The sequence below is a fragment of the Lynx rufus genome, unplaced genomic scaffold (assembly GCF_022079265.1).
Source record: "Lynx rufus isolate CCGP_SWC_20201006 ecotype Redwood Valley unplaced genomic scaffold, mLynRuf1.p SCAF_16, whole genome shotgun sequence".
Lineage (NCBI taxonomy): Eukaryota > Metazoa > Chordata > Mammalia > Carnivora > Felidae > Lynx > Lynx rufus.
This window is the reverse complement of record NW_025814830.1, coordinates 18347814-18372294: the sequence shown is the minus strand read 5'-3', so window position 1 is coordinate 18372294 and position 24481 is coordinate 18347814. Positions and strand designations below refer to the sequence as shown.

At 50.9% G+C, this 24481-nt stretch overlaps 1 protein-coding gene across 1 annotated transcript in view; it reads left to right on the top strand.

Moving 5' to 3' along the window:
• Positions 1-9378: 9378 nt before the first annotated feature.
• Positions 9379-24481, top strand: part of ZNF536 (zinc finger protein 536) — a 235430-nt gene continuing 220327 nt past the window's right edge. Inside the window, exon 1 of the mRNA XM_047078373.1 lies at positions 9379-11548. Within this exon, the coding sequence (XP_046934329.1) occupies positions 9379-11548 (2170 nt within the window). The remainder of the gene's footprint in view (positions 11549-24481) is intronic.

Genomic DNA, 24481 nt, shown 5'->3' with positions numbered 1-24481 from the left:
CATTTTGCACATTCTGTTCCCTCTGTCCTACATGCCCTTTCACCTTTCTGTGCCTAGCGACCTCTTCCAGCCTCAGCCAAGGACTGACCTCTTCCCAGTCGTTATCCTCACTGGTTTCCCTTCCCTTGTCCCCACTGCCCATCCCTGCCTGCGCCCAGCCTTGCAGCATGTTGGAGATTTCCCCCTTTCAGCACTTCCGTCCAGTGGGTCTCTCTCCCCTTCCCTGAGTCAACTTTCAAAGGCAATGATCTGGTCTTGCTTGTAGCTGCCCCACTTCTCGCCCCATATAAGCACTGAGAGATGTTGCTGAATGAGGAGTCCCACTTGACGATGCACAGTAAAGTTGGCAATGAATGGGATTTTATTAACCGTGTTTACAGGCCTTGGTTGTGCCTTGGTTGTGTTCTTTGCCTCTCAGTATTTATTCTACTCCCAGATTAAAGATCTTTCTAGATCTGAAAGCCTGGGCTAACGCCATGGTTGGCACCTGAGAAAGGTTTCTGTACAGCCTGTTACAAGTTATGTGCCGTGTTGTCTCTCCCACAATCCCATTTGCCTTCTCAAAACCCTGCGAAGTATGCAGGTCGGTCTATATCAGCTCATTTTGGAGACGAAGAAGCTGAGACTCGGGTGGGTAACCAAGGTCCAACACTGTGGAAGAGCTACATTTGGATGTATGTTCATAGCACTTCAGGTACGATTCTCTTTCCACTGCTCCAGTCGGGTTGGGGGAATAACCCACCTGACCCAGGGCAGGGGAACGTGGAATAATATATCCATCTTATGAATGTGAAGACAATAAGATAATATAAATAAATATTTGTGTGACACCCTCCCCCACTGGTGAGTAAGAGACTTGCCACATTTCTGTATCCACGGTGCCTTTCCCCACCTTCTCCCCACCCCCACCCACACTAGCCCCCTGTGTTGCTTTCTCTGGAATGTGCTGCATATTTCCATTTCCTGGCACACATGTTTGTGAGGACTCTGGCTCCTTAGCCTCCTTTAAGCTTTCCCTGAAATGTGGTTTCCTTTGTTTCTACACATTTTAAAAATGAAGGAGCTGGCATCTGTCAGCATTCAGCCCAGCAAGACTAACATGGTATGGACATCAGAAGCCAGCCTTCCCACCCGCATGTCTTGCTTGAACTCTAGAGTCAGGCTCCCCATTTGTGTGACCTTCTTGGACTTAAGTTTCCTGAGCCTCAGTTTCTTCTTTTTAGTGTGGGAATAGTTTACTACCTACCATTCTAAGGTTGTATGAGGCTAAATGAGAGAATGATTGTGAAGTACCTAGCACAGTGTTGGCACGTGGTATTGTGTTGAGGAGGAGGACGATGATGATGAAAAGGAGGAGGGTGAGAAGAATGCTGTTGCTGATGTAGATGATGATGGTGGTGATGGCTACAATGAAGATGGTGGCAGTGGTGGTGATGGTGAAGGTGATAATGGTGACTACGATCGTGATGGTGAAGTGATAGTGATGGCTATGATAAAAATGATGATGGTGTTGGTGATGGTGAAGGAGATGATAACAGTGGTGATGATGGTGATGGTGAAGATGAAAACAGTGGTGACGGTGGTGGTGAAGGTGATGATGATGTGATGACTCTGGTGACAATGGTGAACATGATGGTGACGGCCATGGTGAAGATAACAGTGGTGACGATGGTGATGATGAAGCTGATGACAGCGGTAACAGTGGTGACAACAGTGAAAGTGATGATGGTGATGGCTATAATGAGGATGATGACAGTGGTGATGACGTTGATGAAGGTGATGACAAATGATGACAGTGGTGATGGTGGAGGTGATGCTGCTGCTGATGACAGTGGTGATGTTGTTGGTGAAGGTGATGATGGTGGCGGTGAAGATGAAGACAATGGTGACAATGGTGGTGGTGGTGATGACGGTGATGGTGATGATAACAGTGGTGACAATGGTGATGATGATGGTCATGATGACGGTGGTGATGATGATGATGGTGAAGATGATGATGATGACAGTGGTGACATTGGTGGTGGTGATGGTGATGATGGTGATGATGACAGTGGTGACAATGGTGATAATCATGGTCATGATGACAGTGGTGACGATGATGATGGTGAAGATGATGATGGTGATGATGACAATGGTGATGATGGTGATGGTGAAGATGAAGACAGTTGTGACAATGATGAAGGGGATGGTGGTGGTGATGATGAGAGTGGTGATGTAGTCAGTGGTAAAGGTGATGATGATGGTGATGATGACAGTTGTGATGATGGTAGTGGTGAAGATGAAGACTATGGTGACAATAGTGAAGGTGATGGTGATGATGACAGTGGTGACGGTGGTGGTGAAGGTGATGGTGGTGGTGATGATGAAAATGGTGATGATGAAAAGGAAGGTAATGACGGTAATATGATAACAGTTATTTGTTTTTTTGTGTTATTTTTTGAGAGCTTGTTCTGCCTGATGCATCCATGGTCTTAACAATCACCACACATGAGGTTGTTGGAGTTCCATCCCAGCATCTGTTTGCCTGGCTTCATGTGCCGTGGGCAGATGGAGAGCCAGGAACTCAGACCAGAAGCCTTCTCTACCCTGAAAAGATGACCAGGAGCACGCTTTGTGGGTGTTTTCCTTTCCCGTCTGACATGCTCATGACCTGTCTTCAATTCTGGGCTACAGTTTCAACCCAGATTCCAAAAGCCAAGATGCTTTTGCCCTTGAGAATTTTGAAATCATCCAAAGTCTTCAAAAAAGGATACTTTTTATTCCAGTTTCTTCTTCTAAGTCCTCCAGCCGCCATCCCCCAGTACGAAACTGGCTGGGGCTCCATGGGGCTGTGTGCAAAGCTGGTCCAGTGGGGTCCTGCTCACCATCCAATGCCACGAGGGCCCTGACTTTGGCCAATGTTCCATCCACAAGGGGAGGTTGTGGCGTTCAACCATACCCTCCAGCTTGACTCTCCTGGTCACACAGTCGCCATACTCCACAGCTCTATTTGCATATCGTATTTTCATTAATAAATTAAATAAGGATTTAACTATTTCTGGCCCTGTCTCATAGCATTGTCTACACATCAGTCAGAATGGAACAGGTCACCCGAACTGCCCTCCTGTTTATCTATTAATCATCTGGCAAATAAACCACTCAGTATCCTGCCCACCTCAGTAATGTTTGTGATGTAATTTGTTTGGATGCCCAAATGTCACCAGCGTTGATTGTAAGAGATGAAAAAATGTACTTGCTCAGCATAGCAAGCTCTAGGCCAAAATGTAAGCATGAAATCTCTGGTTTATTTTTGTAATAATGTTTACAGCTGTTTAATGACCCTGAAAAGGTTCAGTAGTCTGGTGTTCTGTATTTTCAGAACAGGAGTGTATTATGCTTATAACAACCTTGGTTAAGCAGTTTGAGCTACAACAATTGGAAAATAGTATTTAATAAGAAGCCATTGCATTCTAGGTGAAGTCGTCTTAATTACTGCTTACCCTAGGTGTAAGAAAGCAATGTGGGTTGTTGGGGAAGGGGCAGAAGGTCATCTGAGCCACCCCAGGAAAGGGGTCCACCTAATACCAGAACTGCAGGCTGTGAGGCCCCCAGTGGTGTTTGGGGCCCTTGCTGGGAACCCACATCCCTCCCCTGCCCAGCAGTTGGGAGCGGTAGGACTCCCGTACGTTTTCCGAGGCAGCACTTTTACCCACATTGATAAAAAAGGGAATATTTAGTTGTGCTTGGCTAGACAACAATATTTGATTTTTAAAAACCCAGTTGAAATGGTTATTTTGAAAGTCATTTCATTTCCCAACTATTCTTTTTCATGGTATAAGGATAAAACTCGTTCATGCAACTTACTGGCAAGATCTATATTTTTTGGACTATTCATAAGATTACTTTCTTTTTTCTGTGCTAGCAAAATGAAACTGTGTTTTTGTGTAAAATTTATTTAGACTCGTAGCAGCTGGCATTTCTGGTGTCCTGATAGTTTTAAATTTCATTTTGAGTGAAAGATACAATTAGGTTCTCTATTGGAAGAGTTAAGTGAAAACTTTTGTCATTGATATCACAGGAAATAGTTTTGAAGGCAGAAATACAAAATCAAAATAACCATTAGCACCATCAAAGGCAGCTGAATGGCTCACTGTACCTGCAATGATGGGAATGATGAGACAGAATTATTTTGATAATCTGTGCACCCAATGGCAGGTTTCCTGTGCTGCGAATACCCTTGTATGAAATATAAAATTGCACAGCTCAAGAAGAAAACCTCTAGCCTTCAGAAGCTTTCAACTGGGGCCTTGCCTGTGCTCAGATGTGAGGCCCAGACATTTCCACGCTGTGGTGAGGAATGCCATGGTGGCTGGGGCTCACGTGCATGCCTGCGTCTTCGTCAATATTGACAGTTGTCTTGAGGACCAGCGGTGCCCCACCATGACCCTGGGGATCGGGAAAGATCAGGACTCAGTGCAATGTTGGAGTGTTTCCATGTTGGGGGGGTGGCGTACCAGATTCAGCAGTTTACAGTGGCCTCTAACTGTCCAGCCTTGACTGCCTTTCCACAGTTGGGTAAATTACGTATGCGTTGGTTCCTTCCATCAGTCAACTAGGGTTTATTGATCTTCTTCCTGATACGCCTTGGGCTGGGCCCTGAGCTGAAGGCCAGGGGCAAGCTATTCTCAGTGTTCAGTAGTTTGTTTACTTGTTTTTAATTGTGCTGAGTGTTTTCCCGCCTCGGTGGGAGGGGCAGGCAAGTTACTGTGTAGGTTCCTTAGAAGGTCCCAGCTCCCCACTTGCCTTAAGCCCAGGATCGTGGCCAACCCTGCACTGGCTACTGGCTTCTTCCGAGGGTTCCTCCGCTGCTGGACCGTGGGATAATGAGTCCAGAGCTGGGGCCAGGGTGAGAAGGATGGGTTGGGCACATGCGATAGAACACTCCCTGGAATTCGTGACCATGCAGGGGCAGTGCTGCGTGTGGATGATCATGTGCCCGAGTTATCAGGACAGAGGGAAGTATCCTGTGGCAGGAGGCCCTGCCAGGGACACTGACAGCCATTCACTGCAGGGCCTGTGAGGGAGCAGTGCGGTTCCAAAGGGAAGGCACTCTCCCTATGCTTGCTCCCTGCGGGCGGGGGAAAAGGAGTAATGACTGCCTCCTTCCACCTGAATGGTGCGACCCTGCAGGCAACCTCACCTCCCTGGGCCCTGTGAGCTCTTAGGGCTGCAGTAGGATCCAATCCCTTAACAGTAGGATAAATGATCCCTGAGTTTCCCAAGATATGCATCTGTATAAGTTTCCAGAGTGATACTACTAGGGAATCCCTGCCTCTCCCCCAACGTAGACTTACTCGTGCACACACATGTATCCACGCATGCACGCGCACACACACCCCTATATGCCAAAGCGGCAGTGGTTACTCCTTTCCTTAAACCTTCAGTACAGTCTCTCTGGGGCATTTTCATTGCTTCCCGTCAATTGGTAACCTTGCCGATGCTGACCCCCTGGGTCCCAGAGACCCTTGAGGGCAGGTACTAGAAGGCCCCTGGCAAGTATTGACTGAATGACTGACATAAGGGGTAAATGAATTCTGGAAGGGTGAAGTGTCAAGGCTGGAGAAATTGGGGCCGACCCAGGTTTTGTGCATCCCAGGCCGGGCCTGAGGCCAGCTCATCCTGCCTCGGCTGCTTTGGCCCAGGGACAGCACACCAATTACCCCGTGCTCTTTCCAAGAACTCACGCTCCCCTTTCTTGCTCTGAGTCTGGCGGCTGGCATGGGTTTACGACTGACCCATCGCAGTGCCTACACCTGCTCACAGAATCATGGGGTGCTGGGTCTCACCGAACATTCTGGGATAATTGTCTGGCGAGGTCCTTCCTCACAGTGGGGCTCTGCGCATGCTTTGCCCGGGCTCATTCGAGGGCCTGTGCGCGAGCTGTAATCCTCAGAGTGTCTCCTTGGGTTCTGGCCAGCTCTCCTCAAATTCTGAGTTCTCCCATGGGTCCCATGATGGGTAGTCCAGTTCTGAAGGGGGTTAGCTGCTCAGTGGTGGCCCAGGCCTGGGATCGTCACCATGGGCATATATAATGAAAGATCTAGTGGTGGGGGTGGCTCTCCCTTGGTGGCTTCTGGACCCCCAGGTTCTGGGTTAGCCAGAGACCCTTCCAACTCTGACAAAGTCTGATAGTAGATAGTAGATGTTGGTGGACTTGTGTAAGCTGAGTTGGGGTCACACAAGGCTGGGAGGAGAGTGGTTCTACAGGGCTAGCCTTCTTTTATGGGCTATGTTCATAGGGTCTCTTTATTCATTCATCCATTTGAGTCAGAAAATGATGAACATACAATGTTCAGCTGCGACTTGGGCCTTGAAGCTTCATGTGAGCAAGGCAGACATGATCGTGCCCTCATGGAAAAGAAGCACACTTATAAAAGGGTCAACAACAAAATGTCGCCCTAGTGGTAAGTGCTGTAAAGAAGGAAATAAGGTGATGAGTAGAGAGAGGCTGAAGACGAGCACCTATGACAAGAGGGGCCTGGGAGTCCTTGTGAGAAGGGGCTATGTGAGTTGAGACCTGCCAACAGTACCTTTGCACATTCTAGACCATTGTTCCCACCGCCCCCTCCCCCAGCCCCCCCGCCAGCTGAGGCTTCAGCAAAGGCACCTGAAGTCCAATTCCTTAAAAAAGATTTGTTGACTGAAAAAAAAAGTTCTTTAACATAATTAAAGCATTCCATATCCAAACCTAAGTTGAAAACTCCCTATATTCATTATTTGACAAATTGAGCTCTTACTTACCCAGCGTGAATGAGGGTGGGGGATGGTCTTCAACCTGCTGCCCCTCACCCAACCTGATTTGCAGTCTCACTGTATTGCACATTCAGCCTCCCCTCCCTCCTGCTGAATTGGCGTCAGCTCATCAGCAGCAACCTGAAAATAGCCTGTCTTTCTGGATTCATGTCTTCTGAGAAGGCCAACTGGGCAGCTTTGGAAGTGGGCCAGCCATGTTGGCTTTGGACTTTCCAAACTTCCCCAGAGCTGTTGGGTGGAATTCTGAGCACTCCCAAGTGGCCTCAGGGTCATGATCTGTGTTTGCTTAGGAGAGGAGCCAGCACAGCTGGATGGAGCTTGAAGGTAGAGAAGGGGCTTCAGACAGGGCCCTGGGGGCTGTTAGAGTCCCTGCCTGGGACCTTCCAGGCACCAGTCCTGCTCTAGCAACTTCTGCACACTGGACCTACTCCTCCCCGCTGGTCAGTGGTTGCCATGAGCACTGGGGTTGGCCATTCTTGTCTACTAGGGCGTCTTACGTGCCAAGGACAGGGACTGGGGTACAGTGGGAACTCGGCAGGGTTGGTGAATGAAAGCAAAGCTCTCCAGGAGATATTAGTCCTTTCTGACCCATCTCCAAAATGGACTTTTTTATTTGTTGGTTGGTTTTTTAATTTGAGTGTAGACAGCCCACCAGAGGCAAAAAGGAAAGATGGCGAGTTGGTAGCCTTCTTTTCCTACAAGTGATCAGGTTCCTGTATGTGTGTGTAAATATGTGCAGGTGTTCATGTCATAGACACAGTCAGCCCTGTACCATGGCTGCTGTGTTTCTCCCTCCTGCAAATAAACATTCATGTCTTTTCTTCCCTTGCAAGATGGACTCACAGCCCCTGTCCTCTTGCCAAGGAAGCCAGGTCTGCCGTTGGAGACCCTCCACGCCACGCATAGTCTGCCTGGCGGGAGGCCCAGGAGGCAGGAGACCCCCCCCCCCCCCCCTTCCCTGCCCCAGGGCTGAATGCGCTTCCTCCACAGTTGAACTCTGTCCCCACCAGTCCCCCTAGGGAATTGCTTGGCCCAGGAATCCGTCCTGGCTGGGGTCAAGCGCTGCCCCTGGACCACCTGGCTGGCCAACACATGTAAACATTGGGATACAAAGAGGAGAGATGTGCAAAAACTGTTCCAATGGCAGGAAGCGAATTTGGACTCCTTCAGGTGGAAGGCAGATCTGGAAATAGAAGGACCCAGGCGTAGGTTCACTGCCTTTCAAAGCTGAGCTCCTCACCTGCTGTGATGTGGAGGGAGCCGTTCCTTCTACCCCAGCCCCAAGCAGAGTGGCCTTAGCGGTTCTGCACAGTCTGGGAAGGGGGCAGAGAGGAGCGTTAAAGGCAATTATGGAGACCAGCTTTGAGTGTTAGTGTTTAACAAACAGCTTTGAGTTCTAATTTTCTGCAGAACACATACTGCAGGTACAATTTGTACTCATTACTGTATACTGGGAAAGTTATTAAAAACACTCAAACTTGGTTGAGACTTCCTATGGTATCATCCCTGGATTTTTAATTGGTTTTTATCTAGTTCTATAAAGGATCTCTTTAAACCCAATCACAGTCCCTACCTGGGATATCATGCCAGTGGAAGGACAGAGAGAGCCCAGTAAGTCTTCACCCCTATCCAAAAATGAACAGTCTGGACGATCCACTACAATTCCGTCACCGGATAATTTATACTTCTTTTGATGGGCACAGTTACCAAATGACAAAATAACAGTGTTTCGTAACATAAGGGTTAAATCTTAATCTCTGAGGTTTGCAAAGCCGCTACTCGCAGTCTCCTTAAAATTTAATATACCTCGTTAATGCTTCCTTGCAAACACTGAAGGATTTTTATGATTATAATCATGTGTTACAGCACCTAGTACTGTTTCTAAGCAGCATACTAATCAGCTTAATGAGATATTACTGCACTTTTTGTTGACTAAAGCAAAATCCCTTTTATTGTTCTAAAGCCTGTCCTTTACTTTATTTTTTCCCAAAACATTATCTTGTTTTATTATGTACCAGTAAATATCATGCCATTGGGTTTTTCTGTTGGTTTTTTTTGTTTTTTTTTTTTTTTTGGTGGTGGGGGGTGGCAAATCATAAAATAATCTCTTTCATCACAGACTGGCGAATGTTATTGAATATAGTAACCGGAAACAAAAGTTCCAAGGGAGTCTATGTGGTCTTGCGGTGAAAGCCATCCTGCTCCAAGGCAAACTTTGAACAGAACCAACAGGTGCAGGTGCCACAAGGGGCACAGGAGGGAAAGTTTAACACGTAGACCCGTGATTTGTTATTAGGTGTTGGAAGTGGTAAAACATTAATAATTTAAATGCGAATGAATAATTGCGGTCGGTAAATAGAAAATACAAGGAAGACGATCTATCGCCAAAACAAATTGGAGGAGCAATGCCATGTTGCGTAATTGGCATTTAATAATTCATCTTTTTATTATTGTTTTTGACTCTAATTCCTTAGCATTATTATGTGTAGGTAAGGCATGAATTGCAAATTCCTCGCCAGCTGATGCTGTTGATTCGCTGCGCCACGGTGCCTGGCACAGACCTCAACTCTCTCTTTATTTTCAGGGATGGAAGAAGCCAGTCTGTGCCTTGGAGTGTCCTCGGCGGCACCGGAAGCTGAGCCCCACCTGAGCGGCCCTGTCCTCAACGGCCAGTATGCCATGAGTCAGAAGTTGCACCAGATCACCTCCCAGCTCAGCCATGCCTTCCCCGAGCTGCATCCGCGGCCCAACCCGGAGGAGAAGGCCCCCGCGCCCCTCGACGAGAAGGCCCACGTGCCCATGACCGGCCAGCCCATGGGCAGCCAGATGGCGCTCCTGGCCAGCCAGCTGGGCCGGGACGTCGACACCAGCCTCAACGGGCGGGTGGACCTGCAGCAGTTCCTCAACGGGCAGAACCTGGGCATCATGTCCCAGATGAGCGACATCGAGGACGACGCCCGCAAAAACCGCAAGTACCCGTGCCCCCTGTGCGGCAAGCGTTTCCGCTTCAACAGCATCCTCTCCCTGCACATGCGCACTCACACCGGCGAGAAGCCCTTCAAGTGCCCCTACTGCGACCACCGGGCGGCGCAGAAGGGCAACCTCAAGATTCACCTGCGGACCCACAAGCTGGGCAACCTGGGTAAGGGGCGCGGGCGGGTGCGCGAGGAGAACCGCCTGCTGCACGAGCTGGAGGAGAGGGCCATCCTGCGGGACAAGCAGATGAAGAGCAGCCTGCTGCAGCCGCGGCCCGACCTGAAGCCCCTGCCGCACGCCCAGCAGGCCCCGCCGGCCCCCTGCAACCTGGCCCTGCCCGCCAACCACAGCGTGCCCGACGTGGCCCACCCGGTGCCCTCGCCCAAGCCCGCCAGCGTGCAGGAGGACGCGGTGGTCCCGGCCGCCGGCTTCCGCTGCACCTTCTGCAAGGGCAAGTTCAAGAAGCGCGAGGAGCTGGACCGCCACATCCGCATCCTGCACAAGCCCTACAAGTGCACGCTGTGCGACTTCGCGGCCTCGCAGGAGGAGGAGCTCATCAGCCACGTGGAGAAGGCCCACATCACCGCCGAGTCGGCCCAGGGCCAGGGCCCCAACGGCGGCGGCGAGCAGTCGGCCAACGAGTTCCGCTGCGAGGTGTGCGGGCAGGTGTTCAGCCAGGCGTGGTTCCTGAAGGGCCACATGCGGAAACACAAGGACTCCTTCGAGCACTGCTGCCAGATCTGCGGCCGGCGCTTCAAGGAGCCCTGGTTCCTTAAGAACCACATGAAGGTCCACCTCAACAAGCTGTCGGTGAAGAACAAGTCCCCCAGTGACCCCGAGGTGCCCGTGCCCATGGGCGGCATGTCCCAGGAGGCCCACGCCAACCTGTATTCCCGGTACCTCTCCTGTCTGCAGGGCGGCTTCGTGGCCCCGGACAAAGCCAGCCTGAGCGAGCCCAGCCAGCTCTACGGCAAAGGGGAGCTGCCCGTGAAGGAGAGGGAGGTCCTGGGGAAGCTGCTGTCCCCCATCTCCAGCGTGGCCCACGGGGTCCCCGAGGGCGACAAGCACTCCCTCCTGGGGTGCCTCAACCTCGTGCCGCCGCTGAAATCCAGCTGCATCGAGCGGTTGCAGGCGGCTGCCAAGGCTGCCGAGATGGACCCCGTGAACAGCTACCAGGCTTGGCAGCTCATGGCCAGGGGCATGGCCATGGAACACGGCTTCTTGTCTAAAGAGCATCAGCTACAGCGCAACCACGAAGACACTTTGGCAAGCGCCGGAGTTATGTTTGATAAGGAGAAGCGGGAGTACGTGTTAGTGGGAGCAGATGGCTCCAAGCAGAAAATGCCTGCTGATTTGGTTCACAGCACTAAAGTGGGCAATCAGAGGGACCTGCCAAATAAGCTCGACCCTTTAGAAGGCAGTCGGGATTTTTTGTCACACGGGCTGAACCCGGCGCTCGACTATAACCTGCAGGGTCCCGGGAGCATGAAGGAGAAGCCCACCGAGTGCCCCGACTGCGGCCGGGTGTTCCGCACCTACCACCAGGTGGTCGTGCACTCCCGCGTCCACAAGCGGGACCGCAAGGGCGACGAGGACGGGCTGCACGTGGGCCTGGACGAGCGGCGCGGCTCGGGCAGTGACCAGGAGTCCCAGTCGGTGAGCCGCTCTACCACGCCGGGCTCCTCCAACGTCACCGAGGAGAGTGGGGCCGGCGGGGGGCTCTCCCAGACCGGGAGTGCCCAGGAGGACAGCCCGCACCCCTCCTCGCCGTCCTCCTCAGGTAGGCCGCCAGGGAACGTGGGGGACCAGCAGCTGGGATGAGGGCCCTCCCCGTCCAGGGGGCCTGGCTCCGCGCCCGCCTCTGGGGGACGGGCCCTGGCTTCTCTTCCAGGTCAGTCCTGAGCTCATCACTCTGACCTGATGGCGTTAGGTGGACCGTGCCTTTCTGCCCCGCCTCCAGGGAAGGCTAGCTCTTCGAGTCTTTGGCCTTCCCTTGAACACTGGCTGCCGGGAAAGAAAGTTGATCCCACTGGGTGGTAGAGATGGTCAGTTGGCATGTTTGCCGACAGGCATAGCCTGTCCTCCCCTCCCCCGGCAGTTCCCTGCCCGGCCCCGTTTTACGCCCCGGCCCTCATCCGCCATCACCTCGTCTCTGGAACCCGGGAGCTGGCGTTTTGGCTTCATCCACGCGTGTGAAGGTGTGAGCTCAGACGCTCACCATCTTCCCCCCCCCCCCCCCCGAGGATATTCCCACAGTTGTCTCATTTGGGCACCCCTCCCTCCCTCCCTCCCCAGGCCAAACCTGCCTCCTGTCCCCTTCCGAAATTACAGCGTGGCTCACCTGTCGGGCCCCTGTAACCTGACGAAACACATCACTCTCGTCTGATGGTTTAGAAAAGCACAGAGGTTTGAAACACAGATGCATGACTGCGTGTCTTAAATTGTACTGTTACACGGGCGATACAGCTTTGGGGTCTAAAATAGCAAAGCAGAAAATCTGTCATCAAAATGTCTGTGAAACGCTGAAGCTTCCTGGCCCGCGTTGGGGGGAAAAAAAAAACCAACCAAAAACAACAACAACAAAAAAAACCCGCACTAGCCTAAGATGGCTAAATTAAAATCGCTACCTAACAGCAGGTAAGCTTGTTGCCTCCATCCGTATTTTCAAAGTCCCTTTCTAATGGATGGTAAATTGAAAGTTATATCTCTAGCCCTTTATAAAGAAAGCATCTCGCTAATACTGTAATCATTCTGCAGCCTAACAACAGAGGAAATCATGCCATAACAAATACCCTGTTACTAATGGCAACATTGATTTCTGCAATCAGCCATTAAGTCTAGAAAATGAAAGACAGTTTGAGGCACCTCAAGGCACTGCATTGCTCACTGTTCAAGGCGTGGCGGCACACTGTTGAGGGTCATTTTGGTAAAGTTTCTTCCCCTCCCTTTCGCTTTTTTCCCTTCTGGGTTTTGGTAAATAGTTCCGTTTCGGAAGCCGTGCCCTGCTATAGTTATTAAGTAGATGCCGGCTTAGTTTTTGTCTGTTACTGTCATGCGTTGGTATACCCTTCTTCTAGGACAAAATTAGTATTAAAATAAAGTGCGAGTCTGCTGGCTTATTACAAACCGGTAAAGAATTGTTAACACACATAAATCTGAACTGCACATTCCAGAGATTCCGATAGCACTTAATGCTGTTGCTTAAATACCCATGAAACACACTGTCTACTCCTGGAGTCCTGGACTCGTTTGCGATTTATTTCTGGTGAGGCACTCTGGAAGAGTCCGACCAGGAACGTGAGCCACCACGGAGGGGTGAGGCCACGCCGCGAGGAGTGACCGCTGCGCGGAACGTTCGAGATGCAAGGGAAGGGTGTTCAGGTTTCGCTGCCTGACAGCGGGGACTCCATAAAAACGCATCTCCCGTGCAGAGGCAGCAAAGTGCCAGGCGGCCCAGTGTCAGGAGGGACGATTTCCGCCCTCCTGCGAAGAGGTCCCCTGTTCTGGGGAGTGTCATCTCACTGTCTTTGGATCGGGGGCCTTGAAGGGGGCAGAAGGCAGAGGGCAGACTGGCTCCCCTAAGTTTTTGGAGTGACGTGGAGTTAACATTGACAGATTTCCATCCCTCTCCCAGACCTGCTGAAATGAAGAGGTCTCAGCAGAATATTCCGGCACCAAATGTTCGGCTTTATTAATGACGTGTTTACCATGTTTTTCCCACCTTCTGGCCAAGTGATAGCCTCATGCTATTCTATCTCTGTAGTTTCCATATCTGTAAATACTCTGTTGAAAAAACCCATTTTGCTTAAAAGAACCAACCGGGCTTACAACTCAAAGGAGAATTATTCTTGAGTTGTGGTTATCTTCTAGCTTTTATTTCCCTCATTGAAGTATTTTACAATTGTGAATACCGATTCTTTCATTTCTGGTTGACTTCTTTGTTTTCTTCATATTCAAATTAGACCCTTTCATAATTTTCTGACTAAGTGGGAAAATTGATGGCATACCAATACGCAGCCCAAATCAGCCGCACGCCTTAGGGCATTCAGGTTTTGCTGGGATTAGGACCCTTAACCCGATCTGGTTAGTCTTGCCTCTGATTTCTAACAAGTAGGACTTGTGTAAAGTGCGATTAAAATAAGCATTTAAATAAAAATCTTTACACAATAGGCATTTTATTATTACCTGTTAGAGAGAAACCTGCAAGGTGAAGGGGAAAGAAAATCTTTAAGCTCTTAAGTAAAGAAAGAAGTACTTATTAAGGCTTCTATTAAGCAATAACCACAAAACACGGTTTTACAAATTTCTCAGACTGCATAACAATGTCGCAAAACTCAATTTGCATCACTTGATTCTTGTTTTGTTGAAAACTGGGTCAGTAGGGCCTGAGAAACTATTTTTTCAGATCTTAACCAGTGAATTCTTCTTTATAAATCGCTGCTCTTAACATGATAGTAGTTCTGAATTCATCATAAAAAACCTTTTTACAGAGAGCCTCTTAGAACAGATCTCCAGAAGAAGGCTTACAATGAGTGGCAGGGACGTCCTTTGTTATCTGATGTAATTCTTTGCAAAGGAGGATTGGGAACGGAGTGGCTGTTTAAAAATGTCTTGCCCAGACCGAGACGAAGAAGGGGTCAAGTTTGCAATCAAACAGTTATTGCCGAGATGGGCGACTGTCACTGGCTAGGCTAATGTGGGATGCAGCTGTTTGTTATGTGAGCAAAAGAATGTTTGATTCAGTGAACATGTGAAAATGATTCCAGTGAACCAGAAAATGTGTTTGTTCTTGGGCTCTCCAAACTGCTGAGAACCAAGCTGAGGATCAACCGCGAAAACTAGGACCTTTGACAAATTGAGAGGTCATATTTTCTAACAGAAAATGGACAAAGCTAGTCACATGGATCACTTCCCCATCTTTCCCCTTTGTTTTATTTTTGTTGTTGTTGTCGTTGTTGATTTGACTTACCAATAATTTCACACCATCGTAGATGTCATTTCTGCCTCCGTGTACCACGCAAAAGGAAACTATTTGGAAAGCAGCAGCTTATAAATTTTACTCTTTTATGACATTTAGAAAGCGGGGCGGCTGTTTTGACGCTCCCTCATTTTTTGGCTCGCGTGCAAACCCTCCGATGGCATTAATCTCTGCATCTCTCCCCAAAACCTTGTCTAAGACTGTGCTCAGATTGGAGCTCTGCTCTGAGCCGGAAGACGACCAAAGTTCTGTTTCTTTGGATTTTGCCTTGGAAATCACGCTCAGAATAATTAAAACTTAATGTACTAAGAAACGATACTGTTCATTATATCCAACAGGGCAGTTACCTTCTGCATTCCCCATAATTTTGGAGAGGGGCTAATTGCAGTGTTGATGGTGGGAAAGGGGTAATTGAATGCGTTGACCCTCTGTTCATTAAATAAAGTCGGCTAACTTACGTGATCAATGGAAAGCCAGGGAGAGACGCAAGGATGAAAATATCGTTAACCCCTACTACTTCTGGTATAATATTTTGAGATGGTCAGGGATTATTTGATCAGCTGGGCTGGAAGCCTTGTGGGGTCCTCTTTTGTTGCCTGAGCCGCATTCCTGAAATGCTGGGTCTCCATCCTGTGTAGGCCCATTGACCACAGCCTCAAAGGCCTTTATCCGGGGCTCCCTTGCATTTAGTGATATGATAGATTTTCTTTCTTTTCCACCTCTTTTTCTGATGTGGCTCCTCCTTCCTGCCCCCATCCGTGATAACCACTGCCTGCTGCACACAAACAAATCGAGGCACCCCAAAGAAGGGGCGGGGGGGGGGGAATAAAAAAGAAAAAGAGAAAAAAAAAATTTAAGTCTGAGGATTAAGATCTTCATTTTTTTTTTTTTTGCTTGTGCATTCCAATTGTTCTTAAAATATTTGGCAATGTCAATTAGTAACTGAGCAGAGTTAGCTGATGAACACAATTTTCCAGTAGACTGAGCACCCTATTGTTGCCGAGCGAACAGCAGATTTCTGAGGTCATTATCATTCGCTGGTTGCTTGGCCCAGCTGCTTCCTGCTGCAAAAGCCAAACTTTATACTGGAGCTCGGGGATGGCGTACAGCAACAGGGGGCTGGGAGGGGGAAGAGGGAAGCTGGCTGCAGAGCCGAAGACACTCATTATCAGCAGAGGAAACAGAAAGTAAAAGTTTCCAGGCAGTTCCAGGAAAACTGCCCTATCAGCCTTCTTCCTCCAGTTCCTCTCCCAACACCTTCAGCCTCCAGGCAGGGAATTCAAAGGACCCGGGACGCCCCGTGGGGCATCGTGGCAACTAATCTCTGTGCTGAGCCGAACTTTGGAAAACAATAATCCCATTTACAAATTTACTTAAAAATTGTTAACCCGATCCGAGGCCTGTGAGTGGTTCCTCATAGATAGGCTCCCTCGGTTTTATTATTATTATTGTTAGTACTAAAAACAGAAAAAGAAAAAAAAAAAAAGAAAAGCACGTCCTTTTTAAAAGATGAAATTACTTTGTTGAAATTCGCAAACTTGAAGATGACAAACGGAACATTCTGTCATTTTCCAGAGGGACCTTTGGAGCAAATAATACTCTGAAATTCCTTGTAGAATCAACTTTGGTGTGCAAGGCTCCCCCTGCCCCTTTGCAGCTTCCCTTCCCCCCCCCCACCGCCCCCTTCTCCCCCTCCCCCCCCCCCCCCCCCCCAGTTTGGGAGCTGGTTCAGTGAGATGAAAAGCTGCACTTTTTTAAAGCTCAGCTGTTAAAACCGAGCGCCATATGCAGTCCTTCCATCCCCGACGTGGAAGCGTGTACAGGCGGCCACCGTGTTTGTGGAGATTTACGGAGGCCCGGCTGCATGTGCTGAAGCTGTCCTCGGGCAGGCGCCAGGGGCCCTACTCCGCCAGGGTGATGCCCCCCACCCTGCCTAACGCGCTGGCCAGACTTGGGCTCACTCACGAGTCAGGTGTCGGTGGGGGTGAAGGTCGGAGGGCCAGGTGGCCTCCCTCTGGTCTGTCACCGTTCTGCTGGGTCTGGGGACCGCGTGCTGGAGCGGTGATAAAGTAGACCCCAGGTGCCGATCAGATCATTTTCCTCCTGATCTAGGAGCCGGACGCCTACCAGCAGCTCCTTTTTATAAACTTCCCATTCGCTGCGTGCACTTTGATTATCTTATGTCCAGAAGCAATTATTTGGGAACACTCAGTACCACTCTGGGGCTTTTCCTGTCTGTCTCACCCCCTTGTTTGTAGCTCTAAATCCCACTTCCATGGGGCTGCCCGATGGCGCTGTCACTTAGCATTTCAGAAAGAGAGAAATTGTACTGGCTCTAAAAGTCTTCCAGTTGGGAGTGTGATATAAAAGATGTGTGACATAAAACCCCAGAAGCAAAGCCTCCTGGACGTTCCTGTAGATTCTCAGGAGGGACACCGTTTTGTGGGGGAGGGATTCGATCGCTGGCCGCAGGGTCACTCAAGGCCTGCCCTCTTTGGCCCACTGCCTCACCTTGCCCACCCTCAAGACGGGCACCATGCTGCCAGCGTCCCCTCGAGTGCTCTAGGAGGGGTGCTGTGTTCCTGTCCAGAGATGCTGAAATGCTCACGGCGCGCCCCTTCTGTGTGCGTGTTAACTCGAGGAACGGACACGTGTATGTAAATCTAAATTTAATGGTAATAAGAAAAACACAGATTAGCTAAGGACAGGTTACAATGAGGCAAAGAATTAAGCAGTGTTCAAAACAGAGCATGAAGCATTAGCTGCGTGATCCCCATTAATTGGAATGGAAGGTTCCGGGCTTGGGTTCTGGCCACCGCCTTGAGTGTGTTGGGGCTGAACTAGCAGTTTGCTTTAGACGGTCACGTGTGGCCAAAGGCAGTCAGGTATCATGAGATTCTAGGAGCCACCTTTCCCCACTCTCTCGCTGTGCCTTTAGGCACCTGGGAACGTATGCCTGTGATGTCTGTTTGGGGGAAGCTCGAGGACCTCCTGTTCACCCAAACCCCTTCCCCCGTAGGTCCCTCATGCTTTGACTCCCTTCTGTGGCCTGAAGCCCGCTTATAAGAAGCACACTCCTGAGAGGGTAAGGCATGAAAGGCTCCTTGCCCTACCCCTCGGCCGCTTCCCAGGTCCGCCCTTCATGGAGAGAAGATTCCGGAAGGTGGCCCTGGTGTCTCAGGAGGGTGGAGTCAAGGGCAAGCTTCAAGAAGTCCCCCACCAGGGTGATGGGGGCTCTTAAGGTGGAGAGCAGAGGGAATCCTGGGGAGTGATCTGCATGGGGAGCCCTTTGCAGCATTCTGAGCCTGTGAGGTCAGAGGAGGAGGGAGCAGTTAGCTCCTTTAACTGCCGAGCTGTTTGGGAGCATTGATGGTAGGGGTGGAGAAACGCCTGCAGAGATCAGGAGATTGGATTTGTGCAGATAGCCCAAATTCGTGATGACTGGGCTAGGACCTTTGCCATCTGTGCCCCTCGGGCCTGCTTGCTGCCTTTCTGCGTGCCTCACCTCCCTTTGCCCTCCTGTCCTCTGTCGGCATCTGGAAGGCTCCTCCCTCCACTCGTGCACACTGGGCTGACCCACTGAGGAAGGAGGAGGGGGTGCAGAGAGGAAAGGGGGCTCACCAGCAGGGTGCGGGGCAGGTGGTTGGGGGCTCTCTGTTCTCCCCAGGAAATGAGCCTCGCAGCAGCTTGAAAGGAGCCGCGGGTCCCCCTTGCCTCTTCCTGGCAGGACGGGACTGCGGCAACATTTACTTAAGCTGTGGAGTTTGGCAACGCTGCCTCCGGGCGCCATCTGGAAAGCCCTTCTCAGAAAGCCGTGGACCCTCCCAAAAGAGCTCGGGGGAGCAGGACTTGGGCAGAGCTTTGGGGCTTTTTTTTTTTTTTTTTCCTCAGGCAGAACCTGAGCCTGGAGGTACCTGAACAGGGCGTGGGGGGCGGGGATCCTCTGGAAGCCACGTACGTAGGTAGCTAACATAGGTCCCTCTTTGGCTGGCTCGTGGCTCGTGGCTCTTCGCTCTGCCGGGCCTCTCCACCTAAGTCCGAGCCAGGTCTGGTTTAACTGTTCTTTGTCGGGAGTGCACTCGATTTCCTGGGGTTGCGTTTCCATTTATTTATTTTGTATCGTGTTCTGCTTACTGTTTCACCTAAGTCCTGGTATGTCGTGGGTACGAGGTGTGGAGGCAGCCAAGGCTGTTCTGGTTAGTTACTGATCCAGCCCTGTAATAACAGGGCTTGTCAACATCATGCGAGAAATGAGCGTGCTGCCTCCATACGGTACTGGGGAGACCGGCCCGAGAACTCGGAGGCTTGGCTTGTGACAAATAGGGCCAAGCTCAGCACAGAGATTGGCCACCACCCTTTCCCTGACCCACATCTTCAAAACAGGCTGCCGAGCCTCAGAACAATGCGCGTCTGAACACTCCCTCCGGCCACCTGATGGGCGGGCCGAGGCACAAAGGCTGCCGTGCCGAACGCCAGGGACACAGTCCCGGTGGGATTCGTGCGCTCGCATTCGGTTCTTTCTCCCACCAAGGGAAAGCTGTCCAGGGCCTGGCTTCTGGTGGGCCCCGTCTCCTTGTTGCCTTGGGGGTGAGCCTTGGGGTTTGGGATGACATGTGGCATGTGTATGAGAGAAGTGTGAGGCACAGCACAAGCTGACTCCTTGGCTGGGGTGCCCACTGCACCACGTGGGGGTCCGGCCAGGCCTTCTCTGGGGTGCCTGGCCAGGTGCTGGCAGGAGGAAGTGGGTGGCGGGTGGGCCGGGCTTTCGACGCCCGGTCACTTGCTTCCAAAGGCTGGGGTCAGTTTTCCGCTTTTCCTGGGAGGCATGGTACACCTTTGGGAACCTTTCATATATTTCCCTCTGTGCCTTGGGCCCAGAACGTTCCACAGAGGAGCTCATTCTTTCTCTGGTGGGGGCAGCTTGTTGGACTGGAATTTCGGTGGCCCCCAGTTTTGTCTTTTTGTCTGACCTCGGCTCCCAGGCCACTTGATGTATGACAAAAACAGGACCCCACCACCGAAGATCTCTTCTCTTCATTAAAGTAATGCTCCAAAACTCTTAACTCAGTGGTTGTCATCCGTGGTTTCTGGACACCCTCAGTTGTCTTCAATCATCTTGAGAGGCATTTTGGAGTATTTCCAACTTGCTCATGTTTGGTTCGACATCAAACGTACGCGGTGCTCATCTCCCTGAAGAACAAGACAGAGACGTGTTTCTCTTCGTTGCTACATAGATTCTGTTGGATTTGTTGCTAAAATAGGGGTCTTAATTTTTTTTAAAAGTAATTTGCCCTGAAAAAGTGAAGAGATCCCTCTCAAAGCCGCGGCGGGACAAACTGCTTGGTGCTGTGGGAGACACCTTGGTGGGGCTGTGTCCCTTCTCATCTGGGGCCTGACCCTTCTGAAGAATCCCTCATGGGTGACCTTCAAACCCTTTCCACCTGGCGTCCGCCAAGAGGGACGCTCCTTGACTTCTCTGTTGCCGTTGTGGTTGTCCAATGACGGTTTTATCGTTGGACGCATCTTAGGCATTTAGAAAATACGAATAAATAAAAGTAAAAATAACTTTTACATATGTATGCTCAACACCACTCGGAGATAATTAGCACATCCTTTTCCAGTCCCTTTTCTGGGCCTAGAGATGTATTTAGCAAAAAAAGGATTATACTGCACATAATTCTATATGCCATAGTTGTTACTTAAATATATGCCATGTATTTGTTGTGATGGAAGATTCTACACAAGGATCAGTGGACTTTTTCTGTACAGGGCCAGATAATACCTATTATAGGTGTGGCAAGCCATGTGGTCTCTATTTTAACTACTCAGTTCTGCCGTCCGTGGAAGTGTGTGATGCTCTTCCAGTAAAACTTTATTTACAAAAACAAGTGACAGGTGGATTTGGTCCCTGGGCTATCCTCTGCAGACTCCTGTTCTACAGGAATAGCTAGGCTTTTTTTTTTTTAAGCTTCACACAAGTAATATATTCTCTTTTTACTGTTTATTTATTTGTTTTGAGAGAACAAGACAGGTGAGTGCGAGCGGAGGAGGGACAGAGAGAGAGGGAGAGAGAGAGAGAATCCCAAATAGGCTCTGCACTGTCAGCGCAGAGCCTGATGTGGGGCTCAGACCCCCGAACCTGGAGAGCACGACCTGAGCCAGGGTGAAAAGTCGGACGCCTAACTGACTGAGCCACCCAGGTGCCGCTCACACAAGTAATATCTTCTTTGAGAAAAAGATAGCAATACAGAGAAGCAAAGGAAAAAACATCTACATCTGTAGAATGGTTTAGCCAGTCCCGTAACTGCAGAGCATCATAACGACTTGCTTCCGTTTCTTTTTTTTTTTCCCCCTGCACCTAAATCTTTCTGACCATCTGCACAATTATTTTCTCAGTGAGACTCCCAGAAGTGGACTCTCTGGTCACAGGCAGGCAACCCTGAGGCCGCAGACGTATATTACGGGGTGCTGCATCTTGAGTCTACTGCTTCCAGCGCTGAGCAAGCTCGTCCTAAGGGTGCATTGAAATCTGTCTCCCTGGGGCTAGGTAGTTCACTACACCATGCTGCTCTGCGACTCATTTAGGTCATAAAATACTCATTTGTCCTTTCATTAATGTATTTATTCACTCAAAGGCAAGAGGCTTATTAAGTAGGTTCTGAACCAAACGATGTGCCAGGTACTGGGGATGCAAAGATGTGGAGAGACATTTCTGGGCACCCGGGGGCCCAGGGCCCGGGAGGCCTGTCCTTAAACGGAGTGAGAGAGAGACGCACGGGAGGACCCATCCCACGGCCTGGAGGAGCGCCGACTCACCGTGGCGCCCCCGTTTGCTCCCGAGGGACCTGGAAAGGTAAAGGTAGCTTCTCTGTCACCTGAGTGACTCCTTTGGCAGGCCGCTTTGTCCTTCCGCACGATCTGGCCAATCCGGCGACTTCTGGGGGAAGCAGACACCCTGGCTCAGCCCCCGGGTCTGGCTGTGAACTGGAGTTGGAATCACTGTCTTGCTGCGGAAGAGACCCTGTGGGGAAGTCCAGCTGGCGCTTTTGAGTTAGCCCCCCCGCCTCCCCTCCCCTCCCCCCCTGGGGAGGGGAAGGTGGCAGGAGGGGGACCTGGGGAGGGGGGATTGGCAGCTTTGCAGTGGTGTTTGGTAGCCTGCCACCCTCCCCTGGTGGCCCGGAGCAGGGAAGGTGGCACCGGGGAGGGGCAGGATGGTAAAGGGGAGCAGGGAGTAAGGGGCAGGCTCCTGGCTGTGCCTCACGGGCTCTGATGTGCCCTGGGCGGGTGAAGGGCACGAGTCAGGTGTCATTGTGTGCGGCCTCCCACGGGTCCCTGCACATAGAGCACGTGAGAACACGTAAGACCCCTGCCAGAAAGAGTTTTACCCAAACTCCCCTGACTTCAGAACTGTCCATACCTGCCCCACAGGGGGATCAGGTGAGTCATGGGGGGGGCCCTCCCCACTCATATGCCCAAACGTCCTTCTTCAGTAGCATGAGAACAGGATCGTGGGCACTGTAGAGAGCGCTGTTTTTCTTTCATGGGTAGTGGGGCATGAGCACAGACCCACTATGAGAATGGGGGGAATTTCTTCCAGGGACACGTCAAGCCTCAGTTGCCTTTTATTTTCTGTGAAATGAAACACGATAAGCGTAGCTACTAACCCGGAGACAGACGCTGCTTCTAATGTTTAAGGAATGGCTCGGAGTAGAGCACACACACTTTTAGCGTGGAGCTGTCCCCCCTTGCCCCCCAAGTCTCCAGCTGAATCTCAGCCACCTGCTGGGCTGTTTGTGCAGCTTGCTCCTCTTCCCTGGGCCTGGACTTTTTCATCCGTGTGATCGGAGTGGGGTGGGGAAGTCTACGAGGCTCCGAGACCCACCCCTTCCCAAAACTTCCCAAGGCCCAAGAACTCAGGGAGTTCGTAGGGCCTGAGGATTTCATGAATTTCTTGTTCATATTTGTGTCCGAGCCTCGAGCAGGTGGCAAGGCCACATCATCCCTGTGGGGCTGGAGGGCCTGGTGAGACCGTCTTTTATTTCCTTTCCCATGGGGCACCTTCCCATTCGTTGTCTCTGTCTGAGGCCTGCACACCATGGAGACAGAGTTTGGCTGCTAGGGTAGGAGGGCAGGGACCCTTACCCAATGCGACTGAAGGCTTGTTCCTCCATTCTTGCAGGCTGACCTCTCAATGGTCACAGGGAAGGGCTGGTGTGCTGGCCCTTAGGGGCTGTGTGGCCCAGCTAGGGCTGCTTAGCCTCTCTGTGCCTCAGTGTCCATAGTGCACTTGTCGTTCTATAAAAGGCCTAGCACAGTCCCTGGCATGAGAAAGTGCCCAATAAATGTGGCCTGTGATTAGGGTTATTTCTGTACTCTACAATACAAAAACAAGTGGGTAAAAAATGAGAAACCTGGCCAGGGGATTGGTTGTTGGAAGCCACACAGCACCAAAGGGCTGGCCTAGATGAGTTAGTCTCACAGAGTCGGGCTGGCATTTGCCTGTGTCTCGAGTGAAACAGTGGGATCGGTTGGATTTGTCCCACTGTCATCACTGGAGGATGATTTGGGGGCCTTATGAAGCAGGAGATGACATTATCTTGGGAAGGCAGCTCCCCTCCTTCATGTGGACCACTACCAAGTGGTCCATTCTCTACCCGCTTTCCTCTTGTATTTTGTAGCCACAAGTGAATCCCAGTTCGCAATGACTCCACAGCTATAACTACAAAGATTCAGTGGTCAAGTCACTGAAAGGTCTGGGGAATCGTCTGACTCTAAGTGATGCAGATTTCGTAAATGGTATCCCCGAGATTTCTTCTCCTCACGGTAGCAAAAAGGCTGCCACGGCTGAGACCTCACATCCCCACACCATCGATTAAAGGAGCACGCTCTTCTGGAGCCCCAGCAGCCATCCCCTTGCGTTTTGTTATATCTTCCTGTATTATTACGCCCATTTCCGAATCAGTCACCATGGCCAGGGGCATGCACCTGGCTTATGTCAAGCAGAGCTCACCTTTGGGTGGGGAGTGGGGGAAAGATGATTTTTTCCCAAAGAGGTTTGGATGCAGGAGTCATGGAGCCTGAGCCACAAAACTGTCCAAAATGTCACAGCTCCAAGGTCCTGCCAGCAGTGGGAAGATTTGCCCTCTTGTTCAGGACGTCTAAAGAGATGTCTCAGCCTCCTGAGCAAGGTGGCTAAGGGTCTGTCCAGGTCTGCCCCACCCCTTCCCCCGGGCCTTTCAAGGATGAGACCGTGCTGTGTAGGACAGCTAGCTCCTTAGTTATTTTCTCCACGTGTCCGTTTCTGTTTCTCCTCTCTTTCTGTGCTGTGGAGCTTCACGTTAGCCTGGAAATGACAGCAGCCGCTCCCGAAGTCAACCGTCCCCTATGTCCGCTGTGTTGCCCGGGGCTGTTTCCTGGGCACATCCCGGGAGGGAGGGGACCCGCCAGGAGGAGAAGGTGTGATTTCCTGCTCCCGAGGAGAACACGGTGTGACTTTGGGGAACGGCACACCCGGCAGAGAGCTGGAAGAGCGCAGGGCACCAGCGGTTACCTACACAGATGGTGGCACAGGGTGGCAGGGCTTTGGTCTGCCTTCCCGGGCGAAGACGAGCAGCCTGGTTGTCGGCTCCCACCCCCTCCACCTCTGCTGCCTCCTCCCCTGGCAGAAACATGGTGACCAGCGGAAAACGTGCACTTGTCTTAGGTCTGAAAGGACACTGTGAAGAAGGAAACTGC